This window comes from Mobula hypostoma, chromosome 13 (assembly GCF_963921235.1).
Source record: "Mobula hypostoma chromosome 13, sMobHyp1.1, whole genome shotgun sequence".
Taxonomy (NCBI): Eukaryota; Metazoa; Chordata; class Chondrichthyes; order Myliobatiformes; family Myliobatidae; genus Mobula; species Mobula hypostoma.
The window spans coordinates 26279057-26303691 of record NC_086109.1 but is presented as its reverse complement, the minus strand read 5'-3'; the positions used below and the strand labels follow the sequence as shown (position 1 = coordinate 26303691).

The 24635-nt window shown below is 41.5% G+C and overlaps 1 protein-coding gene across 4 annotated transcripts in view; it reads right to left on the bottom strand.

The window, feature by feature from the left end:
* Positions 1-24635, bottom strand: part of elapor1 (endosome-lysosome associated apoptosis and autophagy regulator 1) — a 141477-nt gene that overhangs the window by 49668 nt on the left and 67174 nt on the right. For 2 of the 4 annotated variants that reach the window (XM_063065483.1, XM_063065482.1), the window contains exons 3-7: positions 23732-23918; positions 15413-15560; positions 14654-14737; positions 6565-6670; positions 1342-1491 (exon numbers count right to left, since the gene is read on the bottom strand). In XM_063065483.1, the coding sequence (XP_062921553.1) occupies positions 1342-1491; positions 6565-6670; positions 14654-14737; positions 15413-15560; positions 23732-23918 (675 nt within the window). The remainder of the gene's footprint in view (positions 1-1341; positions 1492-6564; positions 6671-14653; positions 14738-15412; positions 15561-23731; positions 23919-24635) is intronic. The other 2 variants (XM_063065485.1, XM_063065484.1) reach the window with 1 other exon arrangement.

Genomic DNA, 24635 nt, shown 5'->3' with positions numbered 1-24635 from the left:
AGGCAATCTAAACTGGATCTAAATTTGACAAATAAGATCAAGCAAAACTACAAAGAGAAAGTCGGAAAAGTTTAAGGCATCTCCCTATCAAAAAATGACAATCATCTACATATTGAAGGAATAAATCTTGTCATATTTATGTAGTAACGTCCTTCATTTCACCTCAAATTCCAAAGTGAAACACCCTTAAAAAAAGATTATGCTATATTTAATACATTTGCTTTGCTGGCATTGCCAACTGATGAGACAGCAGGTGCAGTTGTCAGAGGCCTCTGCACCCAAACTCTCCCGCTCTCCCCCCACTGTTGATGGGGTTGGGGGAAAAGTCTGCTGGTTCTCAAGTCCGGTGAGTTTGAATAAGTGCTGCTTTGGACTGCAACATCGAAGCAGTGATCTGTTTGTTTCCTCTCTCACTGTGGAAGGGGTGACACCTTCCTCTCCCTTGTTAGTGAGAGAGAGAAATAGAGCCTGTGGTCTGTTGAACTGTTGGGTGAGCAACGCTTTTTTTGTTGGACAGTAGAACATGGTCTCTTTTTGGGGACCTTGCTTTTGCTTGCTTGCTGTGGGGTGGGTGCTGATGCTTCCTGTTGGAACAAGCGGAGGGGAGGGTAGATGCTTTGCTGCTGCCTGCGCATGGGAGGAGGAGAGGGGTTTTGGGGCGGTAATGTTTTTCTGTCATTCACTCTATGGGGTTTTTCTTCTGTTTCATGGATGTCTGTGAAAAGTAAGAGTTTCAGGTTGTATTCTGTATACATTCTCCGATATTAAATTGAGCCAGTGAATCCTGACGAAGGGTATCGGCCCGAAACGTCGACTGTACCTCCTCCTAGAGATGCTGCTTGACCTGCTGCATTCACCAGCAACTTTGATGTGTGGTGCTTGAATTTCCAGCATCTAAAGAATTCCTCCTGTTTGCAGTGAATCATATGCCATTTTGCTATGGCCTTAGCCAATTTATGGGACAAACAGCTGTGTCATGACATCATTTTCTGCTGTTAATAGTGGTGCAAGTGCAAGCTACCATGGTGAATTAATGCAATTAGTGTGCTAAGAATATGTATTTTTCGATATATTCAATCACAAGGTGTGGATATTACTGGCAAGGCCCACTGCCAATTGCCGATGAAGGACTAACAAGATGCCATTTTAAAAGACACAATTACATTGATGTAGATCTGGTCCAATATAAACCACATCACATGTTTTCTTCCCCATACAGCATCAGCAAACCAACTGAGATTTCACTAAATTGTCTTTTTAATCTAGTTTAGAGAAATAACCATATTTAAAACTGTTTGGCTACCATTACCCTTAAATTTCATTGGCTGAGTGCTACGTTACCTGAATATTCATCTAAAGAACAACTTAGGCATGACGTTGCTCCTCTTGGAGAGTAAGTATTTCGTGGGCATAGGTCACAACGAGAGGATCCAATGTTTGAATTGAACGTACCAGGTTTACAAGGAAAACATTCTGATGTATAGGCCACCCCTAAAAACAGGAAATAGGAAGAGAGAATTCTGAGGAAGTTAGTTAACAGGTTGATAGGTTTGATATCAATCTGCACTGCAGCTCTTGTTATGTCTAATTTCTACTTGTGCAGTAATGTGCACATTTGTGGTAACCCAATGTAGATTGCTATAGAAGTTCTTCAGCAAATAGTTTCAGAATCAATTGATTACAGTGCATAAAATTCTGCTGTAGATGCTTGTTAGCAGATGGTCTGGGCCTCAACCATAAGATCATCATCATCATTATGTACCATGTCACATGACATAGCTGATCATGGTCTTGACCACGATTACTCCTGGCAAGTTTTTCTGCAGAAGTGATTTGTCATTGCCTTCTTCTGGGCAGTGTCTTTACAAGACGGCTGTCCCAGCTATTATTAATACTCTTCAGAGATTGTCTGCCTGGTGAAAGTGGTTGCATAACTAGGACTTGTAATATGCACCAGCTGCTCATACGACCATCCAGCACCTGCTCCCATGGCTTTACGTGGGGCTACGCAGGTACTACACCTTGCCCAAGGGTGATGTGCAGGCTAGTGGAGGGAAAGAGTGCCTTACACCTTCTTTGGTAGAGATGAACCTCCACCCCACCAACCTCAACCTTAAATGCAGATTCTAATTGAAGGGTTAAGGCCAATTCCAGTGGTAGGCCCCAGACTACTGTCAATGATTTTGAGGCATCCATCTTGCTTAAGCTAGGTTCCTGATTTATCTACCTGATTGTTCCCATGCTGCTCTCCTCCCGCCATGTCTTAGTCCCGTAGCTCTTCAAATCTTTCCCTGCCTTCCCTCAAGCTCAAGCCATATATGAATCAAGTTAGTAAATGTACCATATCATTAAATACTAAATTGTAAAGGTTGGGAATTTTCCGACTTAATTCTCAGTCTCTACTTTGTGGACCAGTCTCAGGTATGAATGATGGACAGCCACAGTTTGCTCCAGTGTCTTAGGAGGACATCTAGGCTTCCTGTGTCTTGTGTTTGATTACATCAATCGAGGGAAGTTGAGGACAGGATCAGTTTTAGCTCTGATGCCACCATCATTCAACTGCCTGCCTCATATTCTACTTGCCTCTTGGGTGAAGAGTAACTCTTAAGGTTATCTAGAACTAGGCTGACAGTTGGCTTCTGGGACTTTACTGCAAGGGCTTTTGTTCACTTGTAAGAAAAGGAGGATTGACAACCAATTTGTATCAATAAGAACACAGTTATTTAAATGGGAAAGTGGCTGAATGTCTTCTCTACAATCTTCTAGAGCTGGGCAGATGACCTCGAAAGGACAAGGCTTAAACCAGCTTTATGTTAAATGACTCTAGAATACTACTTGCTTCGAGCAACCCAAATGATAAAACAGCTCAAGGGCTTGTGATGACTGTTGTCATCTGATTGCTGACGTCCAAGTTAATTTAAACTTAATTCTGAATAATCTGCTGTGGAAAGTTTGGGTGTTCATCCTAGTTAGATAAAATGAATCCCACCACAAAATATCTCCACAAATTGTGCTTTTGAAAAAATACATTTGATTAGACATTCAACAGCTTCTTAACATTACTCTGGGATTTAAACCAGGCATTTTTGAGATTGAAACTATCATGTGCCGCAGTTGTGATTTCCCCACATTAGTAGAACACAGGATGTTTCCATTCTTTATGCTAGGTCCTACTTGGACCATTGTGAAGGAATTAGTACTAAATTGTATTGGGAGTGATCATTGCTGATTATTCCTGCGACTAAAAAAGTCATCACATCATAATGCTATATTCTGACTCTGATCTTTCTCCTTTCTATTCACTCCCCACCACCACCACTTCTTATTAGACCTTTACCACTCAAGGCCCAGTTCCTAATCCTCCAATTTTCAAACCGTCTCAGGCCTCAGAGGCAACTGAGATTTGCAACAAGGGGGGCCTAGCAGTGAAAAGATGCCAGTCTAGTTTGATGGACCAGAATTAGTAGGCCATCTCTAATCAGGACACAGCTTAATGCCTTCAAGTTATTATGACAAAATATTGTTAAATTGGAAGGGATACTGCAAGAAAATAAAGCAGTCAAAAAGCTTTTGAGACTGTAGCTCCTTATATTGAATGGTAACAACCATAACTGAACAATTTTCACGTATAACTGCAAAATTATATTTGTATTATTATTGCTATGCAAAGAGCAATTCATTTAAAGATTAGTAAAGATGGAAATGCTAGAAAAACAGGAGATGAATTCATCTTCCTAGGAATTTTTTGTTTATTCTTTATATATGTCCTACATTTAAAATCAGATAATGTCTGTGCAGAAAGAGAATATTTCAGTAAGTTCTGGATGAACAGCTTTATTGCTGTATGTGCTAAATAACTCCCATCTATCACTTCAAATTTACATTGCTTCATGAGTTCATGAATTGAAAATGAAGACTTGATGTCATTCTGAATAGTACATTATTGCTTCAGAAAGAACTGTGCGCAAAATTACTGGCATTCGATTGCTGGAAACTGCCACAGGCTGAAAATGCACAGTGCGGTACCAATAGGTTCCCTCCATGATGGAATAGAAAGTGGCTATGAATAGGCAGTACAATTTTCCAAACGCACAGAAGTAGCCACTGGTAATAAAATTCTGATTAACAATAATCTGTGTTTTAGTTCTGCATGGCTACAGAGAATGCTTAAAAGATGCTGCAAGCAAGGGCCACATCTCACCATCACATCTGAGATTTTTAAAAAATCTTCCATAAACATCATTTGAAATCTGACAATTATCTAACAAAGAGGAGGAGTTTATGCCTCATGAGTATTTTCTGTCATTGTCACTTAATTTTCTCACAACAAAGATATCAGGTCAAACGCAAAACCTGTACAACATGGTAATATCTTTCTCTGCACAAGAAACAGTAAGAAATTACATTTATCAATGCCTTTCTGCTTATTAAAATATTTCATGTGTCCACACCAGGGATTCCTTTTTTGTTTGTATTTTTCTGAATGAAAAAAATTAGAAGATTAAGGGAACTCAATTCCAAATGCAAGGTAAGTACATTTCTAATCTGTTGTCATAGGGACTGCACTATCATACCCAGTTTTTATTAAAACATCAATAAACATCCAGTAGACAACACACATGAAACCATGTGTGGTTAAAACAATATGGTAAACCAAGTATACCACTGGAGCTTCATTTTATAAGTCAGATGGAATAATTCACCACCAGTCACATCTATCCCTCCCAAACCTTTCTGCTTTTTGCAGGGATCTCTCTCTCCATAATTGTTGGATCTCTCATCCCTCCTCACCCATTCCTACCCCTCCACAGGCAGCACTCCTAGCAACATGCAAGGTATAACACCTCACTGCATCTCCTCCCTCACCACCACCCAGGGACCTAAGCATCCTTCCAGGCGAGGCAGAGATTTACACGCATCTCCTCCAACCTTATCTACTACATTCAGTGTTCTTGATGTGGCCTTCTCTACATCGGTGAGACCAAGTGAAGACTAGGTGGTTATTTTGTCAAGCATCTGTGCTTTGACCACAATGGGAATTTCGAGCTTCCGGTTGCAAGCCATTGCAATTTCCTTTCCCACTCCCATAATGATCTGTGGATCGGCATGAATATTGAAGTCTCTGTTTTCAGGTAAGCTGATCTCCCCATCCTTTCCTCTCTCCTTCTGATCTACCCAGTTTCTTTAACATACATCTTATTTCCAAAACTTTCCCCCCACTTCCCACAGATCCCTATCACCCTGTTTTTTCACCTACCCACCTACTTCATCTGCCCATCACCCACACACCTCCCACTGGGTGTCCAACCACTGCTGTTCCCATTTGTTCACCTCACCTCCCTATATGATTCCTCTTCACCTTTGTTCCTCATCAGATTCTCTCAACTGCAGCTCTTTTCTGCTTCTGTGTATCACTTCCCAACTTCTTCTGTTCTCGTCACTCCTCCCTCCCCCACCCAATTCTATCAGCCAATCAACTCCCTGCTCATATAACCATATAACAATTACAGCACGGAAACAGGCCATCTCGGCTCTTCTAGTCCGTGCCAAACTCTTACCCTATCCTATTCCCACCGATCTGCACTCAGCCCATAACCCTCCATTCCTTTCCTGTCCATATATCTATCCAATTTAACTTTAAACGATAACAGAGAACCTGCCTCAACCATTTCTGCTGGAAGCTCATTCCACACAACTACCACTCTCTGAGTAAAGAAGTTCCCCCTCATGTTACCCCTAAACTTTTGTCCTCTAATTCTCAACCCATGCCCTCTTGTTTGAATCTTCCCCACTTTCAATGGAAAAAGTCTAACCATGTCAACTCTATCAATCCCCCTCATAATTTTAAACACCTCTATCAAGTCTCCCCTCAACCTTCTACGCTCCAAAGAATAAAGACCTAACTTGTTCAACCTTTCTCTGTAACTTAGGAGATGAAACCCAGGCAACATTTTAGTAAACCTCCTCTGTACTCTCTCAATTTTATTGACATCATTCCTATAATTCGGTGACCAGAACTGTACACAATACTCCAGATCTGGCCTTACCAATGCCTTGTACAAATTCAACATTACATCCCAACTCCTATACTCAATGCTCTGATTAATAAAGGCCAGCAAACCAAAAGCTTTCTTCGCCACCCTATCCACATAAGATTCCATCTTCAGGGAACTATGCACCATTATTCCTAGATCCCTCTGTTCTAAAGCATTCCTTAATGCCCTACCATTTACCATGTATGTCCTATTTTGATTAGTTCATCTGGAACCACCTATTGCCTGCCAGCTCTGCATCCCCATTCCCCCTCACCTCTTTGTACTGGCCATCTCATCTCCACTCTTTCAGTCCAAATGAAGAGTCTTGTGCCGAAATGTCAATTGTCCAGTTCCCCCCATCAATCTTGCCTGACCTGCTGAGATCCGCTATCAGCTCATTGTTTTTACTCTAGATTCCCCCTGCTCAATTCCCAGTCACTTTCATTTGGAAATAAGTTAGAGATCCACACAACAACCAAGCGTTATCTGCACCACTTATTAAAAACAGGCTCATTCATTGGGTTGGTACCTGTGATATGAATGTTTCTGATGAGAACTGGCTTTTGTACTTCCAGGCCCAGCGAAAACCTTGTTGTTTGCCAATACAAGACATTATTACCACGATTCAGATGAACCTTCCAAGAAAAAGACAGCATGTTACAAAATCTACAGAGAGCTCTACAAAGCAGCACACAATTTTTAAGATTGGTGCGAGTCAAATAACAATATCTTTGACACTATCACTAAGGATTACAGGGGAAGGTTTTCAATATGTTGCTTGCACAGTAGTAGGAGGGAGTTGATGAGGATGTGGGGAGAATTGAAACGGGGCTAACACTGGATTAGCACAGATTCAGTGGGCCAGAGGACCTGTTTCTGGAATGTATGTCTAAATGACTCTATGGGAGGTGGTTATCACACTCTTGAATGAACCTTTCACGAGGTGTGGATCTGTGGAATTCTCTGCCCAATGAAGCAGTGGAGATTACCTTGGTAAACATATTTAAGACAAGGTTGGATAGATTTTTGCATAGTAAGGGAATTAAGGGTTATGGGGAACAGGCAGATAGGTGGAATGAGTCCATGGCCAGATCAGCCATGATCTTATTGAATGGCGGAGCAGATTTGATGGACCAGATGACCTACTCCTGCTCCTACTTCTTATGTTCTTATGAGCTAAAGGTGAACCCTTGATCTCCCAATCTAACTCACTGTGACCCTTGCATTTGATTTGTTTGCCTGCAGTTCGCCTTTTGAAGTTACTACATTAGATTCCGGATTCTGTTTTATCTTTACTATCTTAGTGTATTTATAAATGATATGTTCTGCCTGGAGGACACACATAACAAAAGGCTTTCATATCAGTAAACCGGTTCCAACACCATTTACAATAAGGTCAGTGAGTACAAAATCAGAAGAAAAGGTCAGAAGAAATTACTCACATCTACTAATTATATCAATGAGCAAAAAAATCTTTTAACATTTATAGTTTTCAATATTAACTTCAGGTATAAATAGTCCAATTTCTGGTGAATGTCAATCAGCATCTGTGGGCTGAGAAGTAAACTGAAACTCTCTCTATAAGATGAAGCTGTACCTTTAGGATTCTATTTATTTACATTTTTTTTCCCTTTCCTGTCTCCAATTGTTAAAGTTGTTTTTTCCCTTGCCAGCTTTGATCTACACACTATTACAAACATTCCCTTTGTTCTCCCAACCCTATTGCTCCCTGCAATCTGAAACAACCTTGTTTACTCACTTTTCAGGGTTCTGTTGAACTGGCTCTGAACGGAATCAATATCATTGTTCCTCTCCCCACAGGTGCTCACTGAGTCACTAAGTACATCTGGTATTTCCTGATTTCTGTTACATATTTTATTCGAATAAAAACTAATTGATTATCTCCCAGCCCCAGTGCAGTTCCTACTTGAGTCATGTCCTAATGCCTGGTCTGTTCTAATATTCAATCTTCATCAGTTGTTTTTGAGGAGTAACGTTAATAGGGCAAGTTCAGTTTCCAGTCTGTGATCATGAACTTTAAAAAAAAATGGAAACTAAATAAAGAAATAGGGATAATGAAAGTAATGTCCCTTTTATGATGACCCTGAAGTGATCCCTTACATTGCCAGCCTTTTCAAAAGCATTTGCCTTTGTAAAAATTGATTGGCATTCAAATCATGCCACTTAGTGTCCGAGATATCGTCAAGGAACAGTGCCTCAAAAAGATAGCGTCCATCATTAAGGACCCCCATGCCCTATTCTAATTATTACCATCAGGAAGGAGGTAAAGAAACCGGAAGGCACTGTCTCAATGATTCAGAAGCTGCTTCTTCCCCTCCGCCATTCGACTTCTGAATGGACATTGAATCCATGAATAGTACCTCACTACTTTTTTATTTTTTTCACTACTTACATATATATATATATATATATAGAGAGAGAGAGAGAGAAACTCTCATTTCATTCTATATTATCATGTATTACATTATATTGCTACCGTAAAGTTAACAGATTTCCCGACATATGCCGGTAATATTAAACCTGAAGTTGATTCTGATTAACAGTTAGGAAGGTTGATTGGTCCACCCAGTGGAAAAAAACTCTGTCAGAACAACTGAGCAAGGTAAATCCCAGTGTTTGCAACAAGCTATCAATCAGCATTGTCCTGACGACCTTAAAAGTTAAAGAGCTATGGTGAAGAAGGAGAAAGAATATATGAGCAGATAATGATGTTGTGAAACATCCTCGTGTTTAATAGCTGTTTATCTGTATTGATTTGGAGACACTGTCATTCAGTTAAACTTCAAGTCTTCTAGCATGACAAGGAACAATGCAATGCTTGACAATACCTTTTTGTGTTTGAGACAGATGAGAGATAATGACTACAATGCTTTCATAGTGATCCATGCTGCTGCACTGCACTTTCCTCATACCGTTTACAAAGCACAACTCTTCCACTGTATACACCTTGCTTCTTCATAAAATTACTACTAATGACAAGCTTACTTAAATTCTTCAAACCAACAGCATTAATTAAACATTTAAGGGGAAAGGAGATTGAGGAGTGCAACACTTACCCCCTCAACAACTTTTACAGGAGCACCACTCCCAAGTGTCCTGTCAGGCTGCATCATTGTGTTGCAAACCATCAGACTGCAAGACCCTTCAGAGGATAGTTAAAGCCACTGAGACGATCATCGGGGTCTCCCTCCCCACTATTTGTCATTTGCAGAAACTTTCTGATGACTCAGCAATAGCAGACATCCCACCCTGCAAAAACTCATTTCAGGGAGGTAGCACCATCAATTTGCGGGAGACTTCCGGGAGAGGTGGGATGTCTGCAATAGAGTAGCTCCATAGCAGCTGGCCAGCTAGTTTAAATAACATTAGCTATGCTAATGAAAGAATGACACCTGTTAATCTCACCTCAACATGTCTTTTACAGCCTTAACCCACCATGGGCAATAGAAATGTCACTGTTGCAAACAGTGCAGCGAGCAACACTGTCATTATTTTTGACTCCTATTAGGCAGGGGTACACTTTAGTGTAGTCTGGGGTGACGTACATTTTATATTTTTTTGGAACATTCTGCCATGGCGCGCTCTCACTCACGCTCTCTCTTCTCTCTCGTGGTCGCACACGTGCTCTCAAGCCCTCTTGCTTGCTTTCTTGCTTGCTCGCTCGCTCTCTCTCGTGGTCGCTCTTGCACTCTCTCTTGCTTTTCTCTCGCTCACTCTCAAAAAAATTGATTTCCGTGATATTGTAAATAATTTGCGGGCATCAGGGAGCCACTATTAATATGCGGGAGACTCCCGGAAGTTCCGGAGAGGTGGGATGTCTGCAATAGTTGGGTGTATACTGTATACCCTACTGTTTACCAGTGCTGGGTGCATTTTGAATTATATTTTATTAACTTATTTCTGGTTATATTTTTGCTTATGTGCTATTTGTAATATATATTGGGTGGGTGCACCATGGTCCATTGAACATTGTTTCATTTGGTTGTATATGTGCAGTCAGATGACAACAAACTTGGAACTTGAGGAATGGACTGATGAACCGGTTTTTATGTGGTTTGACGGCTGCAACCTGATACTAGTATAGTTGATTTGCTGGATTGTTACAGGGTTACCAAATCAGTGTTCCAGTTATGTGGACTGTTCAGCAAAATAGGAAAAAGATGCCTCGAACATTTGAAGGGGAATTACAATTAAAGACTCTTTGGTAGCTGGTGCAGAGCAGGGACCTTTTGATGATAATGCTGGAGGTGCAAAGTGAGGATGGCCATGTCTATGACAGCTCTCAGAGTAATCTCATCTTCCCTATGTTTTTCTGTAACCTATTCCTTCTCATATAACCATCAACTTCACCCACCCGCTGGAGGAGTAATTTACAATAAGCAATTAATCTACCAACCAACATACTTTTGGGAGGTGGGACCAAACTGGAGCAACCAAGGAAGCCCACGTAATCAAAGGAAGAACGTGAAAACTCCACACGGACAGAACCCGAGGTCAGGATCGAACCCGGAGCACAGAAGGTATGAGGGACGGTTGCACCACTGCGATGCCCAGGTATGGGGGACTCTCCTGAAAGTTCCCTGGAACACGTGATAGATTTGTAAACAACAGACTGAATTTTTCACAGCTCAGGAAGTTTGACATGATAAGAGTGAACCAGGATATATCTAAGAAAATTAAATGGCTACAGCATGGGTATTCATTCTGCCACATTAACATTGATGATTATACTTTTCTGATCAGGTTGTCAATGAATCAGAATACTGTATCACCAGCAGACAGAAACATAGAAAACCTACAGCACAATACAGGCCCTTTGGCCCACAAAGCTGTGCCGAACATGTCCTTACCTTAGAACTACATAGGCTTACCCATAGCCCTCTATTTTTCTAAGCTCCATGTACTTGTACCTATCCAGGAGTCTCTTAAAAGACCCTATCATTTCCGCCTCCACCACCGCCACTGGCAGTCCATTCCACACACTAACCATTCTCTGTGTAAAAAACCTAACCCTGACATCTACTCTGTACCTGCTGCCAAGCACCTCAAAACTGTGCCCTCTCATGCTAGCCATTTTGGTCCTGGGATAAAGCCTCTGAGTATCCACAAGATCAATGCCTCTCATTATCTTGTACACCTCTATCAGGTCACCTCTCATCCTCCATTGCTCCAAGTAGAAAAGGCCAAATTCACTCAACCTATTCTCATAAGGCATGCTCCCCAATCCAGGCAACGTCCTTGTAAATCTCCTCTGCACCCTTCCTATGGTTTCCACGTCCTTCCTATAGTGAGGTGACCAGAACTGAGCACAATACTCCAAGTGGGGTCTGACCAGGATCCTATATAGCTGCAACATTACCTCTCGGCTCTTAAACTCAATCCCACAATTGATGAAGGCCAATGCACCGTACGCCTTCTTAACCACAGAGTAATGAAATTTGTTGTTTTGTAGCAGCAGTTTATTGCAACACATAATTACAAAAATTATAAATTATAAGTACATATAAAAAAATTAAATAAATAGTGCAAAATGAGAGGGAAAAATACGAAGGAAGTGTTCATGGGTTCATTGTCCATTCAGAAACCTGATGGTGGAGGGGAAGAAGCTGTTCCTGAAATGTTGAGTGTGGGTCTTCAGGCTCTTGTATCTTCTCTTTGAAGGTAGCTATGATAAGAGGACAAGTCCTGGGTGATGGGGTTTCTTAACGATGGATGCTGCCTTTTTGAGACATTGGCTTTTGAAGGCACACTGGATGCTGGGGAGGCTAGTGCCCATGATGGAACTGGCTGGGTTTACAACTTTCCGCAGCCAATTCCAATCCTGTACAGTGGCCCCTCCATACTAGACGGTGATGCAACCAGTTACAATGCTCTCCACAGTACAACTGAAAACAATCCTGTAAGTGCTCCTCTGTCGCCCTTGACCATACCTTCTTGGTCCTTACCACTGGTGCTGTGGTTTTTTAGTCTCTGCCTATATGCTGGAAAATAGAAAGAAGTACAGCCAGGTGACTGGACTTTCCAAAGTGTGGGCGTGAGATGGCACGGTAAGTATTCTTGATGGCGGTATAACAGTGGTAAAGTGTGTTGGCTCCTCTGATTCCAAGGGTGATATGTTGGTGGTAGTTGTTCAGAGATTTATTCAAGCTGGCCTGGCTGAATCTCCCACAGTGATAAGGAAGGCACCAGGGTGCGCAGTTTCATGCCTCCAGTGCCTGCCTGATGCTGCCCTGAGGTGGAATGTACACCACTACCAGAATGATGGCATTCTGAGACAGACCCACCACGTATGTGCATCACAATGATTTAATTATAAAGCATACTCCACCTCCTCTGCCTTTAAAAGTCTGAGCTGACCTGTCTTCACAGTGAACGGTGAAGCCATCAAGCTTCAGTGCAGCATCTGAAATGGCAGAAGATAGCAATGTTTCCGTGAAGCAAAGTACACAACAGTCCCTGATGTCCCACTGGTGCAGGAATCTTGCTCTGAAGTCTTCAGTTTTATTTTTCAGAGACTGTACATTCTGCAGCAGGATGGTTGGGAATGGGGGTCTAAAGCCTCTCTGCTTCAATCTTACTTGCAGCTCAGCATGCTTTCCTCACTTCCTTTTTCTTAAAAGGAAGCCGCACTCACGACCTGCATCTGACGTCCAAGAGCTGTCAATTTTGAGTATCGATAGATTTTTTTAAACGACTTAAAACAATGTTGCTTCCAGAAGTACCTCTGGCTGTGACCGCGGATTTCAGTCCTGAACGGGAATATTTGACTGAGCGGCACATAACGAGGTGTCCTTTGTTGGCGCCATCTTTAAAGCCTTTTCGTGTAAGGATCGCTTAATTGAGCTCAATCACCAAAAACTCCACAGTGGAAGAAGCACATCAAGAAATTTCAGTTGTACAGATACAAGAGCAGCCTTACTTGTTGATCCCAGCTATGCTTTCTTGGAAAACAACGTGGAAAGAAGATAGCAATTCTCACAGCAGAAGCTGTCAACATCTGGAAGCCAGGAGAATTCCAGCATGGATTTTGATACTCTGTGAATGATGGTTGATTACATGTGTCCCCAGAACTGGTATACAGTCGGTAGTTCATGAAAGCATTTTTCAAATGTGCGCAAGTACTTATTTCACTAGGCGTGAACACCACGTCCGCTGGATGTACCTTACCAATACACTCGCCATAACTTTTGCTTCTCAATGTAAATGATTATCTGGGCCAAGAAACAAAGTAGCACATTGGAAAGGACAGAAATTGAGAATTGTGTCAGATGGATATTGGTGCCCTATTTAATTTTGGTTGTAGAGCTTAAGCAACTTGGGCTGGGAGTTTGTGTTGAAAATCAAGTCCTAGGAGAGTGACATTTCAAGGACATGCACCAATATATCCCGATGCTGCTCTGCCTTGAAATTCGTTTAGCCACATCAAGAATTCATGGTTTTTCAAATGAAACCAATGACATTTTTTTTGCACTAAACGGCATTTTTGCAATGCCCTTGCACCACCAGAAATGATATTAACTATTCTTTACCATTGTGGAAAGTTATTCCAAAGTTGAGACCTTTCACAAGCTAACTTCCCAGGGTCCCAACTTACCAAACCAGCACTGAGCACATTTGTGAAAAATCAGAAGACGCAGGAAGCACGGGAGAGCAGAAGCAATATATCAGTGGAAGGTGGTTACCAAGGAGGTCAATACGAAGGGTGATGACCAAGGATAATGAAGGAAGTTTTTATAACTTCATATGTGTGGTTGGATTCCCATCCTCCAAAAATGTTCACACTTGGCACTGCAAAGCTCCACTCAAGACCTACGCCTGGCACACACTTCCAGCTGTTCAGCAGAGGTGCCGGTATGCCTCCAGTTAGCTCAGGCTTGAAGGAATCCTGAATTTACACATCATCATTTTGCACAAACACAGTAAACATTGCAACTGGCACAGTTTGCGCATACAAATCATGAAGTTCTAATTCTGATGCCACTAGAACAGACTGGTTCATTTTTGTAGTCAATTTTTTCTGTCCTGAACTCTGAAGCACTCTCATTCGACATTATATCATTTCAGAGTCAATGCACTACTTTCACACAGCATGTTTACTTGTCTTTGCTAAATCTTCAACAATTCAAGGTTAGAAAAGGGGCCTCTGAGGCCATGGTGAATTGTGAGCAGTGAAAAGGGATTGTGGGAACCGAAGCCATGGTGAATTGGATAACAGCCCGGAAACCAGGGTCCAGGTAAATCAGAAGGGAGCATGGGATCTGGGATCCTGGAAAGTGGGAATAATGAGAAAGAAGGGGTGCAATAATCTGCAGCTGGTGAGGGGGAAGTGAGAATACAGGAACCAGGGCCACAGTGAGTCAAAAGTGAGCAAAAGAAACCAGGGCCCTAGTGAACTAAAAGGGAATGCAGGAAGCTGTGTTCCCTACAAGTTCAAGGGGAGTATGACGAGCATTACTTATTGTACCAGATGCTGAGCCACCAGGATTTCAGAGTGCTTGGAGAGCAGAGTTCTATTGTACTATGAAACATTTCTAAGAATTAGAAAATGACAGGGAAGAAAGCAAAGACAGGTATTGAAATATATTTAATATACATACTGTATGGCGATTCCATTGATTTCTTTCTGTTTTTTTCATCCATTTATCTTCATCTTCTGTTGCCTGGCACTGGTCATTCTGAACCTGTAGTGAACAAAGTATTACATTCAATCAGTGGCATCGAAATATGGCCAGAGGAGCAAGATCATGGAAGCAACTTCAGTGGAAGAACCAGAGGACATAGGATTGATTGGCAAGTGAGTCAAAAGTTGATTATAAGTGGTTTGAATGATGGATATGCTTCCAGGGCCAGTGCTGGAGGCACATTCAATTTTGCAGCATTCAAAAGCAAAATGGATGAGACAAAGAATTTGCAAAGGGGGCAGATATAGAGCATGTTCAGTTGAACTGCTCTCACACAGAACAAGTATGGAATTGATGGGCCAAATGGGCTCCTTCCATACTGTAAATTTTCTGTGAGTCTTCAAAACTTCGGCAATCTTCAATTATATTCTTGCTCTTACAGAATAGAATTAATCACTGGGTTTTACAAGGACAACAATGTTCTTTCCAATAGCAGCAATTTATTTTAAAACACAGAATAAATTACAAAGTCAAAATGACTGTAATTTTATGGAATTTATATTTGCTTCTTGCAGTACTCTCTTAGACCCTTTTTAGTTTCATCTAAAAAGAAATGAAAGTTGCTACTGTGATCATTAACTGCATTTTCTGATCCAGAAACAAGAGACTATCGGCACATATAAAATTACCTCTATGTCATTTAATAGTCACCTGTCATTTTTCTCAATTACTTACAAAGAATTCAAAGAATATTCCTGTGTCTGGATACAGATATTCGAATGAAACCATGCCAGACTGTTTCAGGTTCACTGCGTACATCAGGATGGCGGTGCATTCATCGTTGTTGGAAGCTATGAAGTCACCGTGGAGAGTCCATTTTGACCTATCAAAATTTCAGAAAAATGTAGATTTCAAATTTAGCATAAATTTCAATGCTCTCGGTTGATCAATATGCTCTGAGTATTCCAACAACTCCCACAATCTTAAACCACCTAGAAAAAGGGCAGAAGGTGCATGGGAGCAGATAACCAGCACCTTCCCCTCCAAATCACACCATCCTAACTTGAAAGTATAAAGCTGTCTTGATCATCACTAAGTCTAAATCCTGGAACTTACTTACAGGAGCTCCTTCTAAATATACCACTTTTGAATTATTCTTGCCGCAATCTGCAGCAGGTAATTTCCTTTTAAGCAATGTACTTTTGAATTGACGTAATGAACTACAAGTTTCACAATCTTCGGAAGGACTCGGAGGACTTAACTCTCATGCAGGTTGGTACGGCACCTTAAAGCGGATGAAGGTTAATCACCATGGCAAGAAGCAGGGCAGGAAGAGGGACTCCAAGCCAGGCTGAAACAGAGAATAATGAGATGCCCCCCCCCCCACCCACCATCTTGTTAGGAGAACAAGATTAAGGACCTGAGGGCAAAGGAGCTGTATTGGAGGGAAATGAGAAACTGTTGAGTTCTGTGCTTTACCAAAGCATGGCTTCCTCCCAGCAGGCCAGATTCAGCAACTGGACCTGAAGGCTTCTCGATACACAAGATAGACTGAACTGATGATTCGGAAAAGGCAAGAGGTGGGGGGTGGGGTGGGTTGTGTTTCATGATAAACTGTCGGTGCTCTGATGTGGTGGTTTTGTCGTACTCTTGCTCCTCCAACCTGGACACCTAACGATCAAGTGTCGATGGTTCTATTTACCAAGAGAGTTCTCCTCATTAATCCTGACTGCAGTTTACATACCACCATTGGCTGACAGGAAGCAGGCACATGAGATACTGCATACTGCTGTCACCAAACAAGGAACAGTCCCCCAATGCATCTCAAATCATAGATGGGGACTTCAACCTGGCTTGCTTGAAGAAAACCCTACCCAATTACTATCAGCATATAACCTGTCGAACCAGAGGTCCCAACACACTAGACCACTGCTATACTATGATAAAGGATGCCTACCATTCCATATGCAGACCACATTTCAGTAAATCTGATCACTAAGCTATCCTTTTCCTACCTGAATATAGGCAGAGGCTAAAGAGCAAGGCTCCAGAGTTGAGAACAACAAAGAGGTGGTTGTAGGAGGCAGAGGAGAGGCTACAGGATTGCTTCAAGTCGGTGGTCTGGGCCACGTTCAAGGAGTTATCAGTGGATCTGAATGAATACACCACAATTGTCACAGACTTTATAAAAACAGTTACAGACGATTGTGTCCTCACAAAATCATTCAGTCTTCCCAACTAGAACCCCTGGATGAACCATGAGATCCGCAATCTGCTGATGGCCAGGTCAGAGGTATTCAGGTCTGGTAGCCAAGTAAGGTACAAGAGGTCCAGGTGTGATCTCCGGAAAGCCATCGCATATGCGAAGTGGCAATTCCGGACGGAACTTGAATCAATGAAGGATGCTCAACAGCTGTGGCAGGGCTTGAATGCTATCACCTCTTACAAAGTGAAATCAAATGACAGAGGCAATAACAGGGCTTCTGCTTCAGATGGCTCAATGCCTTTTATACTCACTTCGACTATCAAAACATGGAGGAAAGGTCACAAACTCTCACAGCCCTCAACGACCCTGTGATTTCAGTTTCTGAGTTCAATGTGAGAGTATCCTTCAGGAGGGGGATCACATGGAGATCATCAAGCCCAGATGGGGCTCCTGGCCAAGTACTAAAGACCTTTGCTGATCAACTGGCTGGAGTGTTCACCAATATCCTTAACCTCTTGCTTCAGCAGTCTGAGGTACCCACCTGCTTCAAGCAGGTCTCAATCACACCAGAGCCTAAGAAGAACGTGGTAATCTGCCTCAATGACTATCGTTCTGTAGCGCTTACATCCACTGTGTTGAAGCGTTTTGAGAGATTGGTGATGAAACACATCAACTCCTGCCTTAGAAGTGACTTGGATCCACACCAATATGCCTACTGGCAGAACAGGCTCACAGCCGATACTATTTCATAGGGTCTTCGCTCAAACCTTGACAGCAAAGATGCATACAACAGGCTGCTCTTTATCAACTACAGCTTAGCATTCAATACGATCACCCCCTCAAAACTAATCAATAAGCTTTTAACACCCGTGCCTCAATTGCTCCTTGTGCAATTGAATCTTCGACTTCAATTGCTGACCTTAATCGATTCGGATTGGCAACAACATCTCCTCCACGAACACCATCAGCACAGGTGCACCACAAGGCCGTGTGCTTAGCACCCTGCTTTACCCTTATGACTGTGTGGCTAAGCACAGCTCCAGGATCATATTTCATTTTGCCGGTGATACCACTGTCATTGGCTGAATCAAAGGTGGTGGTGGATCAGTATATAGGAGGAAGACTGAAAATCTGGCTGAGTGGTGCCACAGCAACAACCTCTCACTCAATGTCAGCAAGACCAAGGAGCTGATTATTGACTTCAGGAGGAGGAAACCAGAGATCCATCGGCCAAACCTCTTTGGGAGGTCAGAGGTGGAGAGGGTCAGCAACTTTAAATTTCGCACTGTTATCAGTTCAGAGGATCTGTTCTGGGCCCAGCATGTAAGTACCATTATGAAGAAAGCATGACAGTGTCTCTACATCTTTAGAAGTTTGCGAAGATTCAGCATGACACCAAATACTTCGACAAACTTCTAAAGATGTGTGGTGGAGAGTTTGTTGACTGGTTGAATCACAGCCTGGTACAGAAACACCAAAAGCTCTTGAAAGGAAAATCCTACAAAAAGTAGTGGACATTGCCTCGTCTATCATGGGTAAAGCCCTCCCCTCCTCTGAGCACATCTACACAGAGGGCTGTTGCAGGAAAGCAGCATCAATTATCAGGGACCTCCACCACCCAGGTCATGCTCTCTTCTCGCTGCTGCCACCAGGAAGAAGCAACAGGAGCCTCTGGACTCTCACTACCAGGTTCAGGAACAGTTATTACCCCTCAACCATCAGGCTTTTGAGCCAGTGGGGATAACCTCATTCAATTTCATTTGCTCCATCTCTGATCTGTTTCCACAATCTATGGACTCACTTTCAAAGACACTCCATCTTATGTTATCGATATTTATTGCTTATTTATTTATCCTTTTGTATTTGTACTGTTGTCTTTTGCACATTGGTCATTTGTCCTCCGTGTTGGGTGTGGTCTTCCATTGATTCTACCATGGTTCTTGGATTTACTGAGTATGCCCACAAGAAAACAAATCTCAGGGTTGTATATGGTGACATGTATGTACTTGGATAATAAAGTTACTTTGAAGATTTGAACTTTACCAAAAGGACTACAATAAAGTAGGTGAATTACTATCTTTTTCACAGAAGTCTAAACGGAGTGGGCAACATATCCTGTTCTCACCAGCAACTACACATTCTACAAATCCCAAAAAAAATCTTGGGCTTCATTTGCAACATCCACCACTGGTCTTGTTCAAGTAACCAGTGGGATTGAACATTTTGCTAGCCTGTATGGATCCAATATTCATTGCTAGCAGATGACCTGATCGATAAAACATTCGCTGATACTAAAATATTCAGCACTCCTATAATGCCTCTGTATACAATACGGCGAGAATTGTAACTCAGGATACGTGAGGGATGAAGTCCATATCCTTCGATCAGTAGCTCATGATTGATCTTCTGCACCAACCCTACTCTTCAATGTTATTGCCCACTTGCATTGTGACAATTACTTGGTTGTATCATGCACAAAACCACTGCCTATCTAAGAGAGAACCACTTTTTGTTGTTGAAAGCTTTGGAAATAAAACTGCAGACGCCGGAAATTTGAACAAAAACAGAAAATGCTGGAAACACTTAATGGGTCTTTGAACTAAAAAGCTAGCTCAGTTTTTCTTTGCATAGATCTGTCTGACCTACTGAGTGCTTCCGGCAATATTGTACATACTTCATTCATTCTTATTCTCCTGCGATTTTCAAATTTTTGAAAATATTGTCTTTTCTTATATTTAGCCATTGCCATTTCAAAAACCATTTATTTTAGGTCTTTAATCCTGCAATAGTCCTGGCAGTGCAGGTGTTACAGCTTACAGGTTAGGTTCCAATTTAAACTGAAGTTTCCACCCTACTGGGCAACATACATCGGAACAAATTAACCTGGAGCCATATGAAAAGCTTGCATTGCAGATAATAACTTGTAAATGGAAATGTGCTAATTACGTTAGTTCCAGAATTTATCTTGCTGTGGCACGGGTCCACCCATGCTTATGAAAAAAAACTTAAGATTATTGTCAGGAAATAATTTTGCACATGGTGAAAGTCAAAGTGTCCAGGACAGTGAAGACATCCTTTGACATTCACTGAACCACTTACTTGTCAAAGCAAATACTGAAGATTCTTTTGGCACTTTTCCTCAGGCCACTTTGTAGCTCCTATTATATTTGAGGTCACCTGCTACAAAGACACCTCATCTTACATGACCTTCACACTACTCCAACAGGAAGGACACACTGCTGCCCTTACATCAGTTCCATCAGAACCCCCTCCCACCCAAAGCTGTATTTGCATGACTCCCCCTGTTAGTTCACTTCAGCTGTTTTCTTCTCTGACAATGTTTGTTGATAAGATCACAGGTGGACAACATTTCAGTTGCAATGCAATAAAACAAGGTGTAAAACGCCATCAGCTTGATCGGTTGCAGCAGCATGGTCCACACTGAATGGGAAAGCAGGGCAAGCTGACAGTATAACAAGTTCAGATGCTGTTTATGATCACAGTGTGCTCAATTGGAACTGAAAATCCAGGAAGAACTGATAAGCTTGTCATTAGCGGCAGCCTCATTGGTTCAATGTTCCCAAATTCAGTGACTAGACTAGAGTAATTCCAACACTTCACACAAAGATGAGAGAGAACAAACTATGAAATACTACTTGCCCCTAAATCAAGGTGTAAAAAATTAACTCCAAAAACCTGATTTAACATTTGTAACTCTCAGCTATTGCTTAATCCTTAGATTATCCTCCAAATGTAAGAAAAAAATCAGACTCTGATGTCTGCTAGAACTGAGATTCAGTAATTCATTACGACTGATTTACACTGAATTCTCAATGGCTCTTTATTCTGCTAAATTATACTGTTTGATTATTTAGACAACTACACAAGTAATAAATTTATAATTGTTAAAATTTATCAAGTTCCAGTAGTGATTTTAGAAGCAGATTTAGGTGGCTACTTTTATGCCTAACATTTTACTTAGTAATTCAGCAATTCATTCATTAAGGGATGAAATATTGAAATTTGGCTGGTGTAAGGGCTAATTGCCAATCTGACCCTTGCACTACTTACTCCTATACAAACACCACCAGGTCTTCTTCTTGAGTACTCAGCACCCGGCACAGAGCTTGTAGATGATTTGTTTTCATTGTGGTTTTGAGAGTTCTGATGTGGCTGCTGAGACTAATGTGGGAACAGGAGGAACCTGACACAGTAGGTGGGAGTTCGTGGAAGACCTTTGCCATTTACACTCCTGATGCATGGGCATGAGATTTCAAATTAGATTAGATTAGATTATGAGGACATGCAGGCCTCTTTTATTGTCATTTAGTAATGCATGCATTAAGAAATGATACAATATTCCTCCAGAATGATACCACAGAAACACAAGACAAACTGACCGGAAAAACTGACAGAAAACACATAATTATAACATATAGTTACAAAAGTACAAAGCAATACTGTAATTTGATAAAGAACAGACCACGGACACAGTAAAAAAAAGTCGCAAGGTCTCTCAAAAGTCCCATCATCTCACACAGACGGTAGAAGGGAGAAACTCTCTTCCTGCCATGAACCTCCAGCACCGCAAACTTGCCGATGCAGCACCGTGGAAGCACCCGACCACAGTCGACTTTTGAGTCCTTCCAAAAACTTCGAGCCTCCGACCAGCCCTGCGACACCGAGCACCATCTCTGCCGAGCGCTTTGACCCCGGCCCCGGCAACAGGCAATAGGCAAAGCCAGGGATTTTGGGGTCTTCCCCTCCAGAGATTCTCGATCGCACAGTAGCAGCAGCAGTGAAGCAGGCGTTTCAGAAGTTTCTCCAGATGTTCCTCCGTGCTTCTCACATCTGTCTCCATCAAATCAGGTTTGTGCACAGTCCCCTACTTAACAAATATGATATCATTTCAGAGCAGCCATGCGCGCTGCGTCAGGCCGCCATCTTCTCCTCCCTCCATCTCTCAATGTTCCTTCTCCACTTTGTATAGTCATGCATCAGGAATCCTTAGGAGTCAGTGAGGATGTTGTAGTGCTTTCTTTCCCCAAGGAGACTTTGAAGTGTCTCCCCAATCTGCCAGGCAATTTCTAGTATTCAGAATGAAGTGTCTGTTTTGAGAGTCTGGTTTGCAAACAACGTGGCCTCCCCAGTGTTACTGGCTGAGTGCAATAGGGTATCAGTGCCGGTGATGATGGTCTGGGAAGGGACACAATGTTGCTTTGCTGATCCTTCCCGTGAATTTGAAGGATTTTGCTAACACAACATTGGTAGTATTTTCCAGTGCCTTGCATTGCCCATTGTAGGTTGTCCAGGTCTCAGTAACTTACAGGAAGGGAGGGTTACTGCTGTCTCGTAGGCCATGGGTTGAGCACAAGGAATCACAAGAATTCCAGGTGATAGTTCTATCTTTTTTTTCTTTTTGCATTTTTTTAAATCACTGTAATAGCACGATGAATTTTTGCAGCGCTCTCCTGAAGTTAATTTGAAACATAGAGAAGGCTGACAAAAAAATTTATGCCGTGCCACTTTGTTTTCAGGGTTCTTCAGCTCTCAAGTAGTTAGTGCTGATATACAAGAACACTTTCACATTATGTTAGCCAAATTTTACCAGTGTTGCTAGGTATATTGGTCAAGGTGTTTTGAAATCCAGAGTGATTTGTAAGGTATGATATTTAGAGCCTAGGAATAGAATCACACTTGCATCCCTGGGTCAGAGAGTGAGTGCTGTTCATCAAAGAAACAGACCCAACCTATCCATGCCAATCATGATACCCATCTGCACTAATAACATTTGCCCACATTAGGCCCATATCCCTCTATTCCTTTGCTGCTCAAGCACCTGTCTAACCACTGTAATTGTATCTGCCTCTATCACTTCCACCACCACCTCATTTAAAATAATCACCACCTTCTGTGCAAGAAACTTGCCCCCTTGGTCTCTTTTAAATTTTCCCATGCCCTCTAAATTTTAGACTTCTCCGCTCTAGTAATAAGACTCTGATTATATAATCAATCTATGTCTCACATAGTTTTATAAACTTCTGTAAGGTCACTCCTCATATTCCAGTGAGAATAACCCCTGTCTGTCCAATATCCCCTCACAATGCTTAAAGGAGATTTGTTGAAATCCAACTCACATGCACCACTTGTGCTGGCAGCCATTCCCATACTCTCACGGCCCTGAGTAAAGAAGTTTCCCCTCACGTGAAGCTCTTCTGCATTATTTCTAATGCTTCCACATTCCATAGTGTGGTCATTCGAACTCAATTGCGGCCTGACCAATTCTTTTTGTAGCTGCAACATGGCATCCCAACTTTTAAACTCAATCTTCAGGAAACCTCATTGATACTTCTGAATTTTCCCCCTTTTTTTTCTTTGTGATCTTCCTATACTTCCTTAAGGTTAGACAAGTGTAAAAGTGCGTCAAGAATTTAACTGATAAGAAATTAGGGTTGGATCTGTGATTCTTTGATGTGTATCCCCAGTCACCAAAACTTCAAAATGAGAGCACGTACTTAGAAAAATCTTCCGTTTAAAACACAAAAACATAGAAAACCTGCAGCACAATACAGGCCCTTTGGCCCACAATGCTGTGTCGAACATGTACTTACTTTAGGAATTACCTAGGGTTACCCATAGCCCTCTATTTTTTTTGTAGTAAGTAATGAAACTCAAACTAATTGTGGCATTATTTTATACCTCAGATTTCAACAGCTGTTATATGTGATATCATACATATAGAAACATATTCTGTAACAATATCAGAATCTTATAATAAGGAAATAAATAAATTTCAGATAGGAGACAATCATCAAAGGTGATTTTGAATGATGTACAGATATACCTACATGGTACAGTTCACAGCTGAGTATTCATCTGCTGTGTCTTGAGCTGTTGCTAAAATAACAAATCCTGGTGGGACTGTATCCCATTCATTAAATTCAATGCCGGTGCCAAGGGAGTAAGTACCAGCAATGCACTTTCTGCATAATTGCTCTTTCATGTCTAAGAACTGACCAGCTCCACAGGAGAAAGCTGTGAAAATGGGAAGGAAATCAAATTAGGAACTTCAAAAAGACTGCCAATTTAGTCAAAACTTATTAACTACATGACAAATTTTAACTGCCACAGCTTTGTCAGTAATGACTGCTTTTCAATTTTCATATTTAAGCTAAAGATAAAATGTTTTTACACATTCGTTTATTAGGTTTTATCTGGAAACATCACAAAACAATTACCATGATAACAGATAATGCCAATTTTCAAGACAAAACATTGATGCTATTTGCACATAAATAACTTATACTAGACATACTTTCCTTAACATTTTTAGCCTTTGCATCTCTGCCACGCATTAACAGAACTATAACTTTGCTCAAAAGGGTAAACAATGCAGGTTTCTTATTTTTACACATTCATTGATTGTCCTGAAACCACTAGCTAAAATAATATATAGTACTAAATCATTTTTACTGTGTCTAGCTACATTTCTGGAACCTATAAATGCATTTTATGGGATCAGAATGTGGTACAATAAAACTGAAAACTATATACCTTTCATACATTAAGAGACTTGTGGATAAAATATTATTTTATGTTTTCCTTTGTCCCATATGATGCAGGTCTCAGTGAATGCCAATGGTAGAACATATGTGGTAGAGCAAAGGGACCCAGGTGTAAAAGTGCATGGTTCTCTGGAAATGGAGTCACAGGTCGACAGGGTGGTGAACAAAGCTTCTGATAGGACAGCCT